The sequence below is a fragment of the Pteronotus mesoamericanus genome, unplaced genomic scaffold (assembly GCF_021234165.1).
Source record: "Pteronotus mesoamericanus isolate MK-2021 breed Mesoamerican mustached bat unplaced genomic scaffold, CSHL_Meso_final scaffold_85, whole genome shotgun sequence".
NCBI lineage: Eukaryota > Metazoa > Chordata > Mammalia > Chiroptera > Mormoopidae > Pteronotus > Pteronotus mesoamericanus.
The window spans coordinates 79,349,685-79,369,629 of NW_026555329.1; the positions used below are offsets into that span (position 1 = coordinate 79,349,685).

Sequence of the window (19,945 nt, forward strand, 5' to 3'; positions counted from 1 at the left end):
ATCCTCTGGTGCTGGTAGCAGGCGGATGGGGTCTAAAGTTGTCTCTGGAGACTCATTTTCCTCCTCTGTAGACAGGCAGTGGTAGAGACCAACGTCTGGTTTCACAGGCCCGCCTGCAGAAATCTACTACTTCTTTTAGGCAAACAAAGGGAGAGCAGGCAGCTTTTGTTGTATCTGCTTCCTTTCAGTTGCCTTCTGGTCAGAATCGTCCTTATCCAAAGTGGCATAATTTGAGGTGGCACATTCTACTGCCCTGAATAGTCAGCACCACACTGCCATAGATGACTCAGCTAGGACACGCTCACAGTAGTGCTTAAAAGTTAAAGAAGTAGTGTGCAAACTATTTAAGAGTTCACTGAGCCCTGGCCAGGTGGTCTGGTTGGCTGGGGCATTGATTGTTTCTATTCCTGGCTAGGGCACATGCCTAGGTTGCGGGTTGGATCCTGGATCCAGGCACCTACAGGAGGCAGCCGATCAATCTCTCTCTCTCTCTCTCCCCGCCTCCCCATCTCTCTCTCTAAAATCAATGAATATGTATCTCGGGTGAGGATTAAAAAGAATTTGTTAATAAAGAAAAAGAGTAAATTGAAATATCCTCATTCTCTGTGCTCTTGTCTCCCCAGAGCCCATACTGGTTCCAGTGCCCAAATTTTGTGATAAAGGTGGGAAGCAGGGAGAAAGGGACTGACTTAAACCAATACTATCCAGTTTATAGCAAGCTTAGGCCCAACCTGAAACTTAGCATTTTCTCAAAAATGCTAAGGAAACATGAAGCAAAGAAAAGGACTCATTCAAGGAATACCTTACATGACTCGTCACCGACTTTTAATTTAAGCATATCCTAGTTTCTCTTGAAAGTCTTCCACTGTGACGTTCTTACCTCATCCAAGTAAACTTCTGTGTGTATTTTTTGCTTATCACCTTTATGGTGATGAGACCTCAGAAAAGCATTTCCTCTTAAGCCATCCCCCCTCTGTCAGCATAAATTTTGGACATTTGCTGTTAAAACTTCTGTTCAAGTTTTTCACCCATAGATTCCTGGATATCCAGAGACACAAGACGACTTACTGAGTCTGCCCTGTGCAGGACGTCACACTAGATGGTACTGGGGATGGATTTTGAAAGGATTCAGGTGACTTTCATATTTTCACTTTTCTCCTCAAATTTCCCCTATTTTATTGCATTTGCCCAAAAGCTCATTTTTCCCCACATGATGGCTATAGTTGTGCTTAGCTGTCTTCAGCTAAGCTTCATTCAAAAACAATTTTGTTAGTTTGTATTGTGACAGCTGTCATATCAGTATGCATTTTTTTTAAAACCTTACCAAAGTTCATGAATTTTTGTGTAGCCATTTTAATATTGAAGTTGGAAGAAAATATGCAACATTTCTGGCATATTATACTTTATTTCAAGAAAGTAAAAACACAACTGAAATGCAAAAAAAAAAAAAAAAGATTTGTGTTGTGTACGGAGAAGGTGCTGTGACTGAGTGAATGTGTCAAAAGTGGCTTGCAAAGTTGCATGCTGGAGATTTCTTGCGGGATGATGCTCCCAGGTTGGGTAGACCAGTTGAAGTCGATAGCGATCAAATTGGGTCTTTCATTTTACAGAAAGAACCATACAGACCTTTTGGCCAACCCAGTATCTTCGCTAATGACCTCGCCTCATGTAACATGGAGACAATGGAAGCCATCAGATGTGAACTCCCCATTCTCCTGCAGCTAAGCCAGGGATAGTGGGAGTGGCCATCTTATTCCCTCCTCCGGTGCTCCAGTTACTGTAGGAAAGTGTCCCTTGCCCATCAAAGGTCATTCCTCCTATCTTTCCTATTTATTACATCATCAGTTTCCTCCTTTTGCAGGATCCTCTCCCAATAACATGCAAACATGCTATAGTATTGACAGCACAAAAACCTTTCCAGCTACTGCCGATTTCTCTGCTCCCTTTTTAAAAAGAATCCTTTTGCCCTGGCTGGGTGCTGGAGCATCGTTGGTTGGAGCATCATCCCGTACACCAAAATGTTGTGGTCTCTATTCCCAGTCAGGGCAAAACCTTGGGTTGGGAGTTTGATCCCTGGTCAGGGCATGTATGGGAGGCAACCGATTGATGTTTCTCTCTCACGTTCATGTTTCCCCCCCGCCCTCTCCCCCTTCCCTTCTCTAAAAACATATCCTCAGGTGGATTTTAAAAATATAAAAAATAAATAAATAAAAAAGAACCCCTTTTATGATGAATCTTGGTATCTTCAAGATGCTAATTGTCTCCCTAGGCCTGTGTGATTTTTACACAGAACACTGTGGTTTTCTTTGTTCTTTTTCCTTTGTAGTAGTTTTTGCCCTTCAGCTTAGGTAGCAGTGCTGCTTTTAAGCACCTGGTATTTTTTATTCACAGAACATGCATTTCCTGGATTTGCGATTCAGCACAGTGGAATCTGCTGTCCTGGAGTCAGGAGACCTCCCCAGAGTCCCAGCCCAGCCACTGAGTATGCGGCTGCAGAAGAGACACTACTGTGGCTTTGGTCTCCTCACGTATAACATTAGAGTGGGGAAAAAAAATCCTTCTGCTCCCTATAATTCTAAATTTCTCAGGGGATTTTTTTGGTGTACTCTTTCCCCTTGATTTGCTTGACTTCTTTTTCCCACTCTTCCCTCAATGTTTACACCATATGTGCACATATAATTAAGATATAGACAAGCTTTTTACAAACTGAAATAAAAGGATCACAAATTCTATAGAAAAATGGGCAAAAGGCTAGTATTTGTACAATTCATTTTCTTCCATTTCCTTTCTTCTACCAGGATCTAACAATCCTGGTTTCTATTTTCTGGGAAATTTCTTTAATCCCAGTATGAGATGGGTTTTTTGTTGTTTTTTTGGCAATTACTTTTATCTTCCTAGAACTTGCTTTTGTTTCCAGAAGCTTCCTTTTTCATAACATTATGTTCTTGTTTTATAATAACAGTGCTTTCCCCAATTTTTCTGAATATTATTAGAGTTCTTAGTTTTGATGTTCTGAATTATATATGATTTGTCTGTTATACAATTTTTCCCTTTGCTTGTTTTGGTTTTTCTCTTTCATGTAAGTTTTTTCCCAAATGTCTGACAATCCTTGCCCCTCCATACTAAGAATGCAACAGCAGACTAACTGATTAGGTTCTTTGTGTGTAAGTGTGTATCTTGTGTGAGTTTACTTTAGGGTGATTGGTTGTTAGGAGTCTTCTAAGTGCTAGAATGAGGAGGGCTTTTATCTCCGATAATACACCAACTGTTTTACTGATTTCCAGAGGCTGTTCATTTCCTTTTCCTCCTTTTAAGGTAAATACCTAGCTGACATTCTCCCTATGCTTGTGGGGGCAATGGGAGTGGATGGAGTGGGGGTCTTAGGTAATTAATTGCCCTGGTTCCAGGCCTCTCTCCTGCCTGGTTCCCCAGGTTGAATGCTGCTAGGAAAATCAATATCCTCTTCATCAGTCCCCTTTGTCTGGTCCTGGTGTGGCAATTCTGCTCCACTTCATTAGATAACCTTCTTCCAATGACTTGCTGAAACCTCTTGAAATTTCTGATCTGATGATGGTCTCATCTGAATTTTCTTCATTGTTGTGGATATACAGCCTTAAAAAAATCCCTTGCCCTGGCTGGTGTGGCTCAGTGAATTGAGTGCTGGCCTGTGAACCCGAAGGTCACTGGTTTGATTCCCGGTCAGGGCACATGCCTGGGTCACAGGCCAGGTTCCCAGCTGGGGGCCTGTGAGAGGCAACTGATCTCCCATTGATGTTTCTCTCCCTCTCTCCCACCTCCCCTTCTCCCTCCCTACCCCTCTCTAAAAATAAATAAAATCTTTAAAAACCCTTTTACTGTAATTTTAATGGAATGTTGAGAAGCAGAAGAGACAAATGTGAGCTTGTGCTTTGGTCCTATCTTGAAGTGAGACAGTGACTAGTCTTTGTGAATAGGATCTTTTCTTTTTCTTTTACTTGTAATGGTTACTTAGCTGATTTTCTTCAGTGTTTTAGGTACTCAATAATACAACACATTCCATAATGATTTTAATGGGATTTTTTTTCTTTCAAGCTGTCCCTTTAATAGAATCTTCATTGTTGGGCCAGTCAGATTTACTATTCCTTTGTAGATGGGATGCTTGGCAGAGGAGGGGGGGGGGGGCGGTGTATGCATCCTTTCTTATTCTTGAAGGTCTGGGATTGCACCGGGATATCTCAGCATTGATTTTTCCTTTTAGGAATTGGGGCAGGATAGGAAGGGAAGTTTCATGAACCTGTGCTTATGCCACCTTGTTTCCCAAAGTCCCTTTGTTCTTTAAACACCACTCTGGTATTGGTATCTTTTTCATTTTTAGTGTGAGCAACCTGGGGCACTTGGGTTTAGTTGGGTCTTATCCTTTTTTTCAACTTCCTCCAAAACACTTCCAGTTTTTAACAAAATTCAAATACTCTGGATCTTTTACTACCTCTGAGATCCTTCATTTATAACATACAGTCTAAGAGAACACCAGCCTAGAGTCCCTGGCTTTCAGTCTCCCTCAAAACCACTACCTGGTTCAGTCAGTGTCTTCCTCCAGCGTCCCCAGACCGGTGTACCTCTGGACCAGGTCACGCCCCTTCTTTGCTACATTGTTGAATCTCTCTTCACCCTTTCTGAGGTTGGCTACCCTGCAAAAACAACTGACATCAATGTGTCTCTGTGTGACCATAAACCTGCCTAAGTGATACAATCTCTCAATATTACCAATCACCCTTGTTAGTATCCCATCACTTGAGGCAAAGAGGGTACTCTAAAACTATTAAAGTTCAATGTGACTTAAAGATCTGTTTTCTTTGTTCTCCAAAACCCAAAACCTCATTTCCCAGGATTCTCATTCTTCTTCACAGACTAAGGGTTACTTTGCTGGAGCCAGGACTCTTCTTTAATAATGTTTCCCAAAATGAGTTCTGTAGAAGAGCCACAGATCACAGTATATGTTTAGGAAAAAAGAAAGAAAAGGGTCACAAAATCAAGTATATCCAAAATAACTTCACATTATGTCTTCCTGTTGGAGAGTCATATGGACTGTGTGTGGGGGTCTGAGAAAGTTGTTCAACTTTATTTAAAACTAGTTGGCCAGGTAATTTATATATATATATATATAATCTTTGAAGCTAGTGTTCCACAGAAAATTGCCTATGATACAGTTTCATAAATGTCCGTTAGAGTTTACGGGCAGTTTCTCACTTTCTGTCATCCCTCAGACTTTCCGGTCAGCCATTCCGTGACATGAAGCATGAACCCTTTGAAAGTCAGGAATCCTTGGTGTGAAATACAATCCCCTCCCTGAAGCACAAACATTCTGTGCTCATGGAACCGTCACCTAATATACCAAGTACGGCATTTTCCTTGATTTCTGCTTGTGTTGTGTTTACTATAGCATTTGCTTGAAAACTCTCCCCACTAAGCTGTTGCTGCCGGTTATTTTATCTGAACTTGGATTTTAGTCATCTGCTCAGTCACTCTGTCCATGAACAGGAATCTCATTCATTTGTTCCGCTTCAAAGAGCGTCTCTGTTCTGAACTCCCAAATCAACACCTCCTTTCCTGAACTTTTATCTAAATTCTAGTCCCATACATCTTGGTACCTTCAGTTTTACGTTTCTTCAACTCAGATTAGCCAAAATTTTGCAGAAATTACCAGCTTTTCCTTGGGGGAAGCTATGCATGGTCATCATGGAACCTGCCGTGAACTTCAGCACTCACATATACTATGATTTGGAGAGCTCATTTTATTATTATGTTTCCAAATATCAATCTAAACCAAATCTAACATCTATTAGGCCTGCAACAAAATTCACTGGATTTAAATCCCCGGTTTAGGATCATACTACAAAAAAAGGTGCTGGAGGGATTTCCTGTTGAAATTCAAGCTGGGATTTCAAAGCTGACTAAGCATTTGTGGGGGGCTGGACGGGGCGGGGGGGTGGGGCGGGTTACAGTTTAAGACGGCCGGAAGAACAAATGTCTCTATGGGCAGGAAATATAATCGTAGTGATTTAACAAAGAAAACCCTTTATGGTTTCTCATATTTCTAACGTACATTACATTCTTGCTCAAAAAATGGCTGGTCCCTAAATCTCCTGAAGCGGTGGGTTTGGCTCTTGCTGACGCACTCCCCAGGCGCTATGCACCCGCCGGCCGCTTGGGCCCCCGTGGCTCCGACTCAGCTCCAGTCGGCCTCGATCATCGCAAACAGCTGGCTGAGCCGTTTCTGAATGTCAGGCCCACTCGGAGCGCGACAGGATTTTGCGTGCACGCGGGCGTGTTCAGCAAGTTTAGACTTATAAATGAAGCCCTTGCCGCAGTCGCCACAGGCAAATGGCCTTTCTGGCCTATGTATGCGCTGGTGCCTAAGCATGTGTCCCTTTTCCCGGAAGCTTTTGTCACAGTCGGGGCAGTGGAAAGGCCTCTCCCCTGTGTGCAGGCCTTGGTGGCTGAGCAGCTGTGCCTTCAAGCGGAAACTCTTGTCACACTTGGGACACTGGAAGGGCTTCTCCCCCGTGTGCGTCCTGATGTGCTCGACGAGTTTTGACTGCTTCGCAAAGCCTTTGCCACACTCACAGGAGAAGGGCATCTGCCCGCCATGCAGCAGCTGGTGGGCCTTCATGTCAGCCTTCACGCGGTAGCTCTTGTCGCACTCGGGGCACTGGAAAGGCCTCTCGCCTGTGTGCAGGCGCTGATGACTCAGCAGCTGGCCCTTGAGGCGGAAGCTCCTGTCGCAGTCGGCGCACTGGAAGGGCCTCTCCCCGCTGTGCACGCGCAGGTGCTCGGTGAGCTTGGACTGCCTGGTGAAGCCCTTGCCGCACTCCACACACGAGAACGGCCGCTCGGCGCTGTGGGTGCGCTGGTGGGCCTTCAGGATGCCCTTGAGGCGGAAGCTCTTGCCGCACTCGGGGCACCGGAAGGGCCTCTCCCCACTGTGCACGCGCAGGTGCTCGCGGAGCTTGCACTGGTGGGTGAAGCCGCGTCCGCACTCACCGCAGGAGAACGGCCGCTCCCCGCCATGCCGCAGCCGGTGGGCTCGCAGCATGCTCTTCAGACGGAAGCTCCGCTCGCACTCAGGGCACTGGAAGGGCTTCTCGTCCGTGTGCAGACGCTGGTGCCTCAGCAGCTGCCCCCGCTGGCGGAAGCTCCGGCCACACTCGCCACACCAAAAGGGCTTCTCCCCGCTGTGCAGCCGCGCGTGCTCGGTGAGCTTGCACTGCTTGCCGAACGCCTTGCCACATTTCCTGCAGGAGAAGGGCCGCCGCCCACCGTGCCCTTGCTGGTGGGCCCTCAGCGGGCCGCCCCGGCGGAAGCTCCTGTCACACTCCAGGCACGGGAAGGGCTCGTCTCCTGCGTGCAGCCTGACGTGGCTGGCGAGCTTGGCCCTGGTGGAGCAGCACTGGTCACATTCCATGCAACAGAATGGCCTCTCCCTGGCGGGGCGGCGCTGGAGGACGACCTCCATGCCCCCCGTCAGGTGGCAGCGGGCCTCCCGAGCTGGACAGGGGCCCGGCCTCTCCCCAGAGTGCTCGCTGCTGGGCTCCAAGGGCCCGGCGCTGTTTCTGCACAAGCCAGGCCTCACCCTGCTGCGCTGGCCCTGGGGAGCCTGCACGCTGTTGTTCGGGGGGAAGCTCATGTCACATCTGGGGCGCTGGGAAGGCCTCTGCCCCTGGCACGGGAGGTGGTGGCTGAGAATGGCCCGCTTGTGAGGGAGGCACACGTTCCAGTCAGGACACTGCAACGGGCTCTGCCCTGCGTGCGCGGTCAGATGTCTAAGCAGATCCCGCTTCAGGCGGAAGCTCCTCCCACATTCGTGGCAGCGGAAGTGCCTCTGTGCCGCAGGGGTACTCCGCTGGTGCTGGGGCTCGGCTTCTTTGCCGAGTTTCTCCCAGGCCCCACACGGCTGGTCCTTCGAGTGGCTCCTGTGGTGCTTCTCCAAGGGGTCCTTCCAACAGCTTTCCCTGCAGGCAGGGCGAGGGGGCTGGGCGCCCTCCCCGGAGGGCGCTCCCTGGGAGCCCAGGGAACCCCGAGCGCTGCGGTCCGGGATTCTTTCTCTGTGCGGAAGCTCCCGGGAACGGCGGACTGCTGGGCGTAGAGCTGGCGGACCGCGTCTGTCCGGCTCCACGAGGGCGATGCCTTGGTCAGGCCTGAAGGAAACATCTTCACTTTTTCCCAGTAAGGGTTCAGAGGAGCACGGGCTCTCAGGAGAATCTACCTGGAAACGGTGTTCAGATTCTCCTGAATTCACAGCTTGCTGGCTTCCTGAAATTAAAACCGAAAATTCAGTCAAAATTCATGTCTACGGCATGACTAAATGCCTTATGTCGCCACTAAAGTGACCCATAACAGTGAACTGTGGTGGCCTGCGAACCGAGTTTCCACTGAGCTGCACTCGGGCTACACTTCAGTTGGCTCTCTTTCATGACCCGGGATTTGGCAAGAGTCTGCTGAAACTACACTGAACTTGTTTTCTTAGAATGATACTGACAAGAGGAAAACACAGGTCACAAATGCAGGGGCAAATGCCGTGTGTCCACTGCAGCTTCTGTCAAGCTAATCTCTCTGGGCTTCAGGTCCTCCGTCTGTAGAAACGGGGACGATAAGATGGCCGCGAGAACTGCAGGGCTAATGTGTGCAGAGCGCTCGGCACAGGCCTGGCGTGCTGCGCCTGCTCTGTAAGCATTCACCACTGTCATGACTTCAGGAACATCAGGCTTTCCCCATTTTGATGTGCAGACACTCCTGGAGTCAAGGAGGGGCAACAGGGGTGTTACTGACAGGCCTTGATTGACCCAAGGCTCTGCCTAATGCACGCACTGTCCCTAGGCCAGGCAGCAAAGCCTTGTCTCTGATCCTCTTCACACTACTCTTTCTGATCTTTTAAAAAAGTTTTCTTGAAAGAGTAACAGATGAAATGAATGCAATAAACGAAATAATCTGTGGAGAAAAACTTTTACTCTCCAGATGGCGGCTGCTAAAAGCTAAACAAACTACTGACCAGATTTCTTTGAACAATGTCCCCACTGACTCTCTCATTCCATACCTAATGCTAATTCTGAGGAATCTGAGAGTCTCAGACTCTGCATCAGGACAAGAAATGAGGGGAGAGCTAAGACTTAGCGGTTCAAACAGAGCTGACAGTCTCCAGAGGGAAGGGAGCAGTTTTCCCCCCACCCACTCCTAAGACTGGCCCACACTTGCTGAGCTCTCACTCTGTGTTGGGCAGCATTGTAACACTGGACTATAACATGGGTACTTTTATTAGCTGCCATTTATAGGTTAGAGGATGAAATCCCAAGGGGTTGAATAACTTGTCCAAGGTCACCAGAAAAGGCAAGATCCGGACTCAGGCTCCAGAGCCCACATCCCTAACTACTATGCTAACTGCCTTTTTCTAGAATACACCAGAGAGCAAGCCTCAGCCCAGCCAAAGATGACAACAAGATCAGAGAATTAGAACTGAGAAACCTTAATGTGACATCTTAAGGACAGGACCCTGATTTCTTTATACTTACTCCAAAACTCCTGTCCCTCAATAACTGGATCAAAATGCAAATCAGCACAGTTGTGAATTATGTTTCCTGATTTCTGTGGTTCTCTTAACTCCCTGAAGAGCTCTGTCCCCTCTTCAATCCAGGATATCAGCTCTGGTTTGGGAAGTCCGCCATCTGTACAGAGAAGCCAAACAGGAGCTCGGTTTCTTTGAGTGTGACATTTAAAGCATACTGAGTTGTTTTCAAATCTCTTAAAATTAACTCAGGACAATGCATGAGAAGAGGTGTCAAAAAAAAAAATTACAGATTTACACAAAGAAGAGCAAAATTTCCCACACATAACATGAGATAAGATATCTGGACCTGTTAGATGAACTGTGTTAATTTAATTTTGCTTTGCTCTCATCTATCTAGCAATGCTGTAGTTGGTCATGGATTTTACAAAGCTCACTAGTAGTGTCCTTTAAGAATGGTGGGAGAGCCGCTGAGAAAACTGGAGATCCATGGGAGGAAGGGTATAAACAATAATAAGAACTGGAATGGCTGTCCTAGGAATTTCAAAGTAGGTGACTCCAGCAAGAATACTCTCAGAATTACTTCTAGTGACAGTGCTGATGACAACCTACAACATGGCTGAGTTCTGCTAGTACAGAAGGGGTTACCGTGAATGAGATGAATGAATTAAAACAGTTCAAGAGTCTCTAATTACATGTCCTCATTACCCTGTAAGAAATGTTTACTCTCTGTATTTTCAAGTAAAACTTTCTTTCAATAATATATGTATTTAATACAACCCAAAGTGTGCTTCATAGATGGCTAAAGACGATGAGTGGATGGTCCAGACCAGAGGAAGAGGAAGCTGGGCAATGCCGCGGGGATCAGGAGTCAGACGGGCACAGCACAGGTGGGGATTCATCGCACACGCTCCAGACTCCTCGTCAGCCCTTGGGAATCTGACTGCAACACCCACAGAATTCTAAGCCTGCTCTCATGAAAAAAGAAATCACTATCTTTTATTTAAACCCATACACCTGTTATCAATCTTCATCTGGGTCGAACTTCTAGCAGCTTTTAAAATAAACATATTTTTCCTTGGCTGGGTGGGTCAGCTGCCTGGAGCATCATCCCCTGCACCAAAAGGCTGCGGTTTGATTCCCTGTCAGGACACACACCTAGGTTGTGGATCCCATCCCAGCTGGGGTGCATACAGGAGGTAACTGAAATCCATGTTTCTCACACAGATCTCTCTCTCCCCCACCCCACCCTTCCTCTTTCTCTGCAATCAATAAATACATCCTCGGGTGGAACATTTTAAAAAATAAAAGTATTTCCCCCAAAATAAACAAAACAATCTTCATTTACATATCAACAAAAAGAGTAAAACACTTAGAAATAAATTTAATAATGCAAGACCTGTATAATAAAAACTGTAAAATATTGACAAAAATTTAAAGTCCCAATAAATTAAAGTATATTCCATGTTCATAAATTGGAAAATTTAGCATTAAGATGACACTATTCCCCAAATCCAATATGGTTTTTTTTTCTGGTGGGAATGGGGAAGGGGGTGAATGGTGAGGGTAGAAATTAATAAACTGATCCTAACAGCAACAGGAATCAAAATAGCATGGTAGTGACATAAAGATAGGCCTGCTGATTGATAAAATATAGAACTCAGAATCCAGAAATAAATGGACATTTATGGCCAATTGATTTTCTAAAAGGGTGCTAAGAGAATTCAATAGGGGAAAAAAATTGTCGTTTCAAAGAATGGTGCTGGGACAATGGGACAGTCATAGGCCAAAGTGGATTCCTACCTCATACCATATAGGAAAACAGACTCAAACCAGGTCAAAGACCTAAATGTAAGAGCTTAAATTCTAAAACCCCTAGAAGAAAACATAGGAGTGAATCTCTGTGACTTTGGATTAGGCAACGGTTTCTTAGATACGGCACTAAAAACTCAAGCAACAAAAGGAAAAAGAAACTAGACTTCATTAATATTGAACATTTTTGTGCTTCGAAGGACACCAGGAAAAAGTGAAAAGAAAACCCACAGAATGGAGAAAATAGTTGCAAATCATGTATCTGATAAAGGCCCAGTATGCAAACAAATAGAGAACAATTATAATTCAACAATAAAAAGACAAATGGTCCAATGTAAAAATGGGCAAAATATTTTAATAGACATTTCTCCAAAGGTAAAAAAACAAAAAAGATGCCCAACATGGAAAGCCATTAAGGAAGTGCAGACCACAACCCAAGGACACATCACTTCACATCCACTTGAGTTTGATGCTTAGAATATTCTCTTCAGGTGGCACATGGTTAATCACATAAGATTATATTTATTTCTCTACAGACTCAATAACTGGTTCTTTAGTAATAATAAAAATACATTAATGCAACATCTTAGTTTATATGTTTCAGAAACACTCTATAGATAGAGCCTGGAAAAATTATAGTAATGAAACAAAACATAAGCATTTGAAACCTTACAATGTAAAGGAAATGGTATGGCTGTCAGGAGCTGGCAGGAGAGGTGGAAGAAGTATAGGAGAACTGCCTACCTTATCTTCATGCGCTAAAGGAGGCAAGCGGTGTAAAGTTGAAGGCCCATAATCTAGAGTTCATTATTTAAGTTATAAAGGCATGAAAAAAACTACCAAAATCTGGGGAGAAAGGGGAAAAGGATACAGAAGAATGATAGCATAAGTGAGAACATGCCTCATTTTTCATGGTAACGAGTTCACTAATGCTGTGTAAACGTGGTAAATTGAGAAACAGGTGTAGGCATGGCAGTTACATAGACTGAAGGAAACCACAGTAAGAAGTAGAATAGAAATGGTTAAAAGTGTTTGCCTTTGGGGAATTGAGTGAGGGGGTAAGCATGAAGCAAGAAAATTTTATCATTTGATGCTTTTCTGAAAGGCCTGATTAAAAAAGAATTGATAATAAAAAGAAATATAAAGACCCTGTGAGCAGCAACACTAAAAAGAACACCCATCCCCACAACCATGCAGCGACAGCTGCTGCCCAACACCTCAGTGGACAGCCTGCCTCGCCGCCAGGCACGGAACGTCAGCTTTTCAGAGGCACAGGGACACCACCAGAAAAGCTGACAGACTCGAACACCCAAGGCCAAGTATCCAGGTACTTTTTGGCTATGACCAGGCCTGTGCCTGTGTGGACAATCCCAGAACCTGAGCGTGCGTAGTGACTAAATGCCCTGAAAGACTTGTTTAGTCGCCCCTGACCGCTCCTTCCATGCTGTCCCAAACACCCTCACGTAACAATGTCTACCCGAGTGAGCGGTAGCGGCGCCGACTAAACTATTAACAGGAGGATATGGGGTGCAAGTGCCTTGCTGAGTTAATGTCTGAGAATTCTGGCTAAGTGACAAATAGGAACATCAAGTGATCGAGCCCTTTTCCAGTACCCAGTTCCAGACTTACCCACCAAGTTGAAATCTTCTTACCTAGAGAAGCCAGAATCTCGTAATTGGTTCTCATCACATGCTTGTAAAGCTCCTTCTGCCAGGCCTCTAGATTCTGCCATTCTTGCTCCGAGAAGTAGATGGCAATATCCTCAAAAGTCAGAGGCACCTGAAATTATGTACATGACACACGGTCAGGATTGCTTCGAAATGACTCCAGCTCCTTCTCATCATTGAAAAGACTTGGGGAGCGAACACTGCTTTTGCCTGTTTGGCTGCTTTTCCCTGAGGAGCGGCTCCTCCTCTGCTCCAGGTATGTGGCTCTGCTGTGAATACAACCCCTTCCACATTCCAAAAAGATTCCAGCACTTTCACCCTTGCTAATAAGGTGAAATGTGTCATTAATATCTCTACCAGCACAGAATGTCCTTAAGACTTACTATTTTTTTTGCCAATGTGATGGGTAAAAAAATTGTATTTCACTGTTTTAATATGTATTAATCTGTGAGGCTTAGCATTCTTCTCATACTATTTTTTTTGGGGGGGTCCACATATCTTCATGCATGTCTGTCCATCTCCTTTGTTCAGTGGTCTAGTGGCCTCTCCTACTCTTCTATGAGAGTTAGTAAGTCTTTGACTAGCAAACGTTTTCTCCTAGTGTATCAACTGTAATTTGACTTTATCTTCTATTTTGATTTTCCTTTAAAAATCTACATCTTTTCCATACTGTTTCCAGGTTTCTTTCATTTTAAGTGTTTCCCACACCAAAAGTTTATACAAATATTCTATTAATTTTTTTAACATTTAGAATTGCAATTTACTTCTATAGATACGATTGGCATCTTTATTTACATACATACGGAGTGCCAATCACAAAGCACTATCAAATACACCAATCTTTCTCCACAGATTGAAATACCAACCTTCAGCCTTTGCATATACAGCTGACCCTCAAAATACCCAGGGGTTACAGTCAGGCGTACCAGCTCCCAAGCAGCGCAAAAACTGTGCGTAACTTTTTACTTCACCAAAACTTCAGTCATCCCTCAGTATCCACGGGGACTTGGTTCCAAGACCCCCCATGGATACCAAAATTCACAAATACTCAAGACTCTTATATAAAATGGTACAGAACAAGGCCTAAGTTGGCCCCCTGCACTTGCAGATTCCCACGTGAAGATCAAAAATGCCGTTTTTCACTGTAGTTAATTGGATCCACAGACGCAAAACCCAGGGATATGGACAGTCAATGGTATATTTATTGAAAAAAAAAATCCAAGTAAAAGTGGACCCGTGCAGTTTAAACCCATGTTGTTCAAGGGTCAATTGTATTAGATTTTCATATACGTGAACCTACAGGTTCTGTTAAACCACCTGTATGTACCTGTTCCAGTACCTATGCAACACTGTAATTCTGGAGGCGCACATCCTCCTCCATTCCCTTTTCTTTCCCAACCTACTGTTGTGACTTTCTAGAATATTTATTCTTCCTTATCAACTCCAAAATAATTTCTTAAAAAAGCATACTGGGATTGTTTGAGTTGTATTAAATTTATATACGTATTTAGGAAAGATTGGTCTCATCTAGTACCATGTTCTACCACTCCCTTTATTTGGTCTTGCTTGAAACTCTTTAATAAACTTAAGAATTTTCTTCATAAATGTTCTGACTCTTTATTAACTTTATTATTGGTTTTCTGTGATTCTTCCAACAACTGCAAAGGGGACACATCTGTCACCTCAAATCATTATTACTAGACTGAAAAAGCAGTGATTTTTGTTAACTTACTTCGTACCTAATTAATGTAGCATATTTGTTTATCAATCCTAATAGTATTGAGTTTTTGGTATGATGCAATAATAATTCTCAAATAAAGATAAGTTTTGCATCTTTTCTTAAAGTATGGTTTTTTAAAAAAAAATATTACTGTACTTGTTAGTACCTCTTTTGTAACATCAACATTTAGTATCCAGATTTGGAAGCCAGGTCTGTTCTAGGATTGTAAATGATATTCTCCTGAATTCTACATAATGTTTTTATAGCTTTATCAAAATGAGACTTTTCCCACATGAAACTTATTTCTGCGTATCATAACAAAAAGGGACATAATTCTTTTTCCAAATGATATTCAACACACAAAATTTATTTTATAGTCTGTTCTTTTACCATTGATTTGGGATTGTTTTTTCACAAACTAGTTTTCCATTTATACTTGGGTACATTTTTGTTCCACTGGTGAATCTGCCTATTCTTGTTCCAATATTGCACTATTTCTCACAGTTTTATAGAATATTTTGTTATTAAAAGGGGCGTGGCCATCTACTACCACCTCCATAATTTTTTATAGGAAATGTAAAAAGTGACTTATCTTGTCCATTTTCCCTTCTACATAAATAGAAAAAAGTTTGTCAAACTTACATAAATTCTATTGGGACCTTGATAAGAATACACTGAGCACATGGATTAATTTTGGGAGAACTGGATCTCTAAACTATGGAATTTTCCCACCCAGAAACATGCTGTATCTTTCACTTATCTAGATATTTAATGTGCTTTAATAAAACTTACAGTTCTCTTAATACAGATATTATATAATTCTTGATCGGTTCATCACTAGCAATTTTTAAGAGTTTTAGTTGCTACTGTGAGAATAGACTGAGTAGCAATACCCAAAATGCACACATGAATACCCTTCAAGTACCTACATGACCCTGTGTGACCAGCCCTACCTTTCCACACCTGGTGTTACAACTTTCCATCTGATTTCAGATAATCTTCCTTCCACTACTTGACCACAACTCACAAGCCCCACCGCCTCTTCCACCCACTTCCACAAGCAAATTTCAGATAGTTTTAAAGGAAACTATTTATTAGTCATTTAACATGCATAAAACTGTTTTTATTAGGTTCCTCTTTTATTTTGGGGGGTTAAAAAATACACACTTATTTATTTTTAGAGCGAGGGGGAAGGAGGGAGGGGAACATCAGTGTGTGGTTGCTCCTCACGCTCCCCCTACTGGGGACCTGGCTGCAACCCAGCCACATGCCCTGACTGGCAATCAAACCAGCAACCCTTTCATTTGCAAGCCCGCACTCAATCCACTAAGCCACACCAACAAGAGCAATTTTTGTTTGTTTTTTTTTTAAATTCAAATTGATTTTAGAGAGGGGAAAGGAGGAGAGAGAAACATGGTTTTGTTGTTCCACTTATTTATGCATTAATTGGCTGATTCTTATATGTGTCCTGACTGGGGAGCAAACCCACAATGGGGCAACGCTCTAACAAACTGAGCTACCTGGCCAAAGCTCCTATCTTTTCTTTTTAACATGCAGCCGACAGTTTTTAAAAAACTGATTTGAGAGAGAAAAACATCAATTCATACTCCACCCATTCATGCATTCAGTGGTGGATTGTCGCACGCACCCTGACTGGGAACCAAACTGGGGACGCTCCAGCCAGGTCGGGCACCCAGGCAGGGCCTACACCGACAAACTTTTCGAGTGTTGTGTGCCTAACACCATTTCTCCCATAAGCTATGGTTTTTATTGCATGATTTTTGCCTGGCACTGTGATTTTTAGAAATGCATGTGAAGTAGTATAGCAGAACCAAATTCGTGTGTTTATCTCTGTGTTAAATATACTTACTCTCCTCTTCTCTGTAAATTCCTTACTTAAAAAAAAAAAAGATTTTATTTATTTATTTATTTATTTTTAGAGAAAGGGGAAGGGAGGGAGAAGGACAGGGAGAGAAACGTGATGTGTGAGAGAAACAGCTCAGCTCGCAACCCAGGCACGTGCCCTGACTGGGAACGTCAAACCAGCAACTTCTCGGTCCACAGGTCAGCAGCACTCAATCCACTGAGCCATGCCGGACAGGGCAATTCCCTACTTTTAAATAAATGTTTTTCAAAAATGTTCAAAAAGCCTTCATTGTTTATTGACTTCAATTTCCAAAAGCTTAAAAGATCCAGAAAAATCACAGAACATTATAACAAATATCCTTGTATTTACCATGGGTTTGGTAAATTTAATATTTTTTCATCAAATTCCCTGTTATTAAAACAGATGAAGCTCAAGTCCTCTTGGCCTCCCCTTCAATCTTGTTCTTACACTCAGCCCTGGTCTCCTCCCTTCTGAGAAGCAGACAGTAGGATGACTGTGCTAACTTCTCAGGTCATGTTTTTAATTTTTAATATGCATACATATCTATAATATAAACTATTGTTTTGTCTTTATACAAAAATCCTTTATTATACTGCAACTTGCATTTTCCATTCAGTATTCTGAAATCTGTCCATTTTGATAGAGAACAGATTTATTGTGTTTTGTATGGAGTTCTGTTGTCTGAATGTCACAGTTTTTACCCATTCTTTTAACCACTGCCCACTCGCTGTTTTCAGCTCTGTGAACTGCCTGTGCATATCCTTTGCCTGTATTTTTACTAGGTCACCTGTCCGTTCGATTCTCGGGTTTCTTTATATAATTTGAACATTGAGTGTTAACTACCTTAGGCTGCAAATGCTTTCTCCTAGTGTGACTAAATCTTTTCATTTTATTTATGCTGTCTTAGACTAGACATAAAGTTTTTATTTTTATGTAAATAGATCCATTTTTTCTTCGGTTATTTTGCTTTCTGTGTTTTATGAAATCCTTTTCTACATTGAGGTTACAAAGATATGCTACATTTTCTTCCGAAAGGCTGAAGTTTCACTTTTTTGTTTGTATTTTTAATTTACATAAAATGTAATTTTTTAATGATATGCAGCAGTGATTACCTGTGTGTTTCCCCCCAAATGGAAAAAGCGGATTAGCTCCCTTTTATCTATCATTTCCTCTATTAATGTACCGCATTATATGTTCTACATTTAACCCAAGCAATTACGTCTTTTGAGATTAACGGTTATTTTTAAATTAATGACCATAAATTCGTTTAGGAATCAGCAAAAACGCTCAACACGAAGTTTACATAGGAAAACAATAAAAATAATGACCCACTCCTTCTAAACCTCGGCTTCAACAAAACACTAAAACACTAATGAAATAATGTGTTCCACTTTTTATGTCCTCTTCTACTTCTTCCAGCGTTCTCATCCTCCTCCTTCCTTCTTATACTCAACACAAACTTTAACACGTTAGCGGCTGAATTCTGACATTTAAGCCGCTGCCAAACATCGCTTCACCCACGCAGAACCTTAAATCTTTTAAAACATCTGTTCTGGATTCGACAACGAAAGCTGGCTGAACTGGAATACATGTCGCCGTCCCCAGACCGCCTTCCGTCCTTTTCCTTGTCCGCCCCCCGCGCGCCCGGGAGCCCCCGGCCCGCGCCTGGGTCTGCCCCTTCCACGCTCGGCTTCGTTCAGGTGGTTACCCACGGACCAGCGCCACGAGCGGCGGTCGCCGGCTCCGTCCAGGAACGGACCCCACAGCTGGAGTCTGGCGCGACCCCAGACGGCGCCCCACCTGCCCGCCGCCGGCCAGCCAAACGGAGACCGAGCACCCGCTCTGCACCTGGGCGCCCGCGCGAGGGACCCCTCTTACCGGAGCCGGTGCAGCCATTGCCTTTCGCAGTTCGGCCCGGCCCCCCACGGCTGAGCCACAGAACCGCCCCCGCCGCCACCGCCCACCGACTCCCACCTCCCGCTCCGCCCCGCCGCGCAACCCCGCCCTGGCGCGGTGCACGCTGGGATCCGCGCCCGGCCAACGCCCCACCCCCACAGCGCTCCCTGTGGCCGGGAGGAGCGAACGCCGTCGGAGTTGCGAGTACCCGCCCCGGAGCCCGAGTCTGGCTGCCAGGGTAGACGCCGCCTGTAGGAGATGGATCTTCGCACTCTCTTGGGGGCTCAAGGGTGGCAGACAGAGACAGAGAATTGAGAGTTGGAGGAGGATAGAAACCAAGAGGTGGCAATGTAGAGTCAACTGGAAATGGATGTAGAGGGGACAGGGACGGGGACATTTCACTGAGACGGAGACATACAGACAGTGCGGGGGTTTGGTTCCTCCCAAAGCTGCCTCAGTCATCTACGAGGTGACCCCAGGAATCAAGCCAGGTTGGTAAGACAAGGAACGTTAACATGCAGGTCCCCTGTGGGCAGTTGGAGGCCCACCCTGCTGGGGACTCAAGAATGTGCAGAGCATCTTTCAGAATTGTCCCTGCGAGGAGGTTGGGTGCTCATCAAAGCCCCAGCCCTCATCGGTGAGGGCACATCCGGTACCTGGGGCACAGATCAAGCTGATACTAGCTGTCTGTTTTTGTGTATACCTCTTCTCAGATTGAGGGAGTTCCTTTCCTTTCCTAGTCTGATGAGAGTTTTTATTGTGAGTGGATGTTTCATTTTTCGAAAGCTTTTTCTGTATCAATAGATATTTTAATGTAGTTTCAACAAATGGATTGGGAGGGGTACACAAACATTCAGTTTAATATGACCCAGGGAAGGATTTCTTAAATGCAAGCCCTGAATCATTACTTGAGATAAATTTGGTAACAAAATTTAAATGATAATCAGACAAAAAATTCCGTAAACAAGAGACTCTGGGTTGAGAAACATATGATGGAGAATGGATTTGTACTACAATATAAGAAAGATGAAAAAATTATTGTGATCTGTTGCACAACAATTTGAATACACTTAACACTCCTAAACTGTCCACTTAAAATGGTAAATGTTACATGTTTTTTACTGCAATTGAAATAACACAAGAGGTTATTTTATTACCCATAAGTCCATGAAAAGAGCTCAACTTTGCTAGAAACCAGGGAAATGAAAATTAATTAAAACAATACAGAGGCACCATCTTCATTCCCCTCCTAAAACATAGGAAACATTGAGATTTAACTAGATCAAGAGTTTGTGAGAAGAAAAGATACTTTCATCTGCTCACAATGCGAGTACAATCGGTACACTCGTTATGGAGAAAATTTTGGCAGTATAAATCATAAAGTACAAGAATCACATGACACTGTAATAGCAACACTGAGAGTGTGC

General features: G+C 43.8%; 1 protein-coding gene across 2 annotated transcripts; it reads right to left on the minus strand.

Moving 5' to 3' along the window:
- Nucleotides 1–5,994: 5,994 nt before the first annotated feature.
- Nucleotides 5,995–18,542, minus strand: ZNF786 (zinc finger protein 786). 2 transcript variants are annotated; one of them, XM_054564065.1, is made up of 4 exons: nucleotides 18,501–18,542; nucleotides 13,000–13,126; nucleotides 9,543–9,695; nucleotides 5,995–8,289 (listed from the first exon to the last, which is right to left on the minus strand). In XM_054564065.1, the coding sequence occupies exons 1-4, from the start codon at nucleotides 18,516–18,518 to the stop codon at nucleotides 6,206–6,208; spliced, it is 2,382 nt and encodes a 793-aa protein (XP_054420040.1). In that variant the 5' UTR covers nucleotides 18,519–18,542; the 3' UTR covers nucleotides 5,995–6,205. The 2 variants fall into 2 exon arrangements, with proteins under 2 accessions (XP_054420040.1, XP_054420041.1); XM_054564066.1 differs by having other exon boundaries at nucleotides 13,000–13,283; nucleotides 18,501–18,541.
- Nucleotides 18,543–19,945: the final 1,403 nt, after the last annotated feature.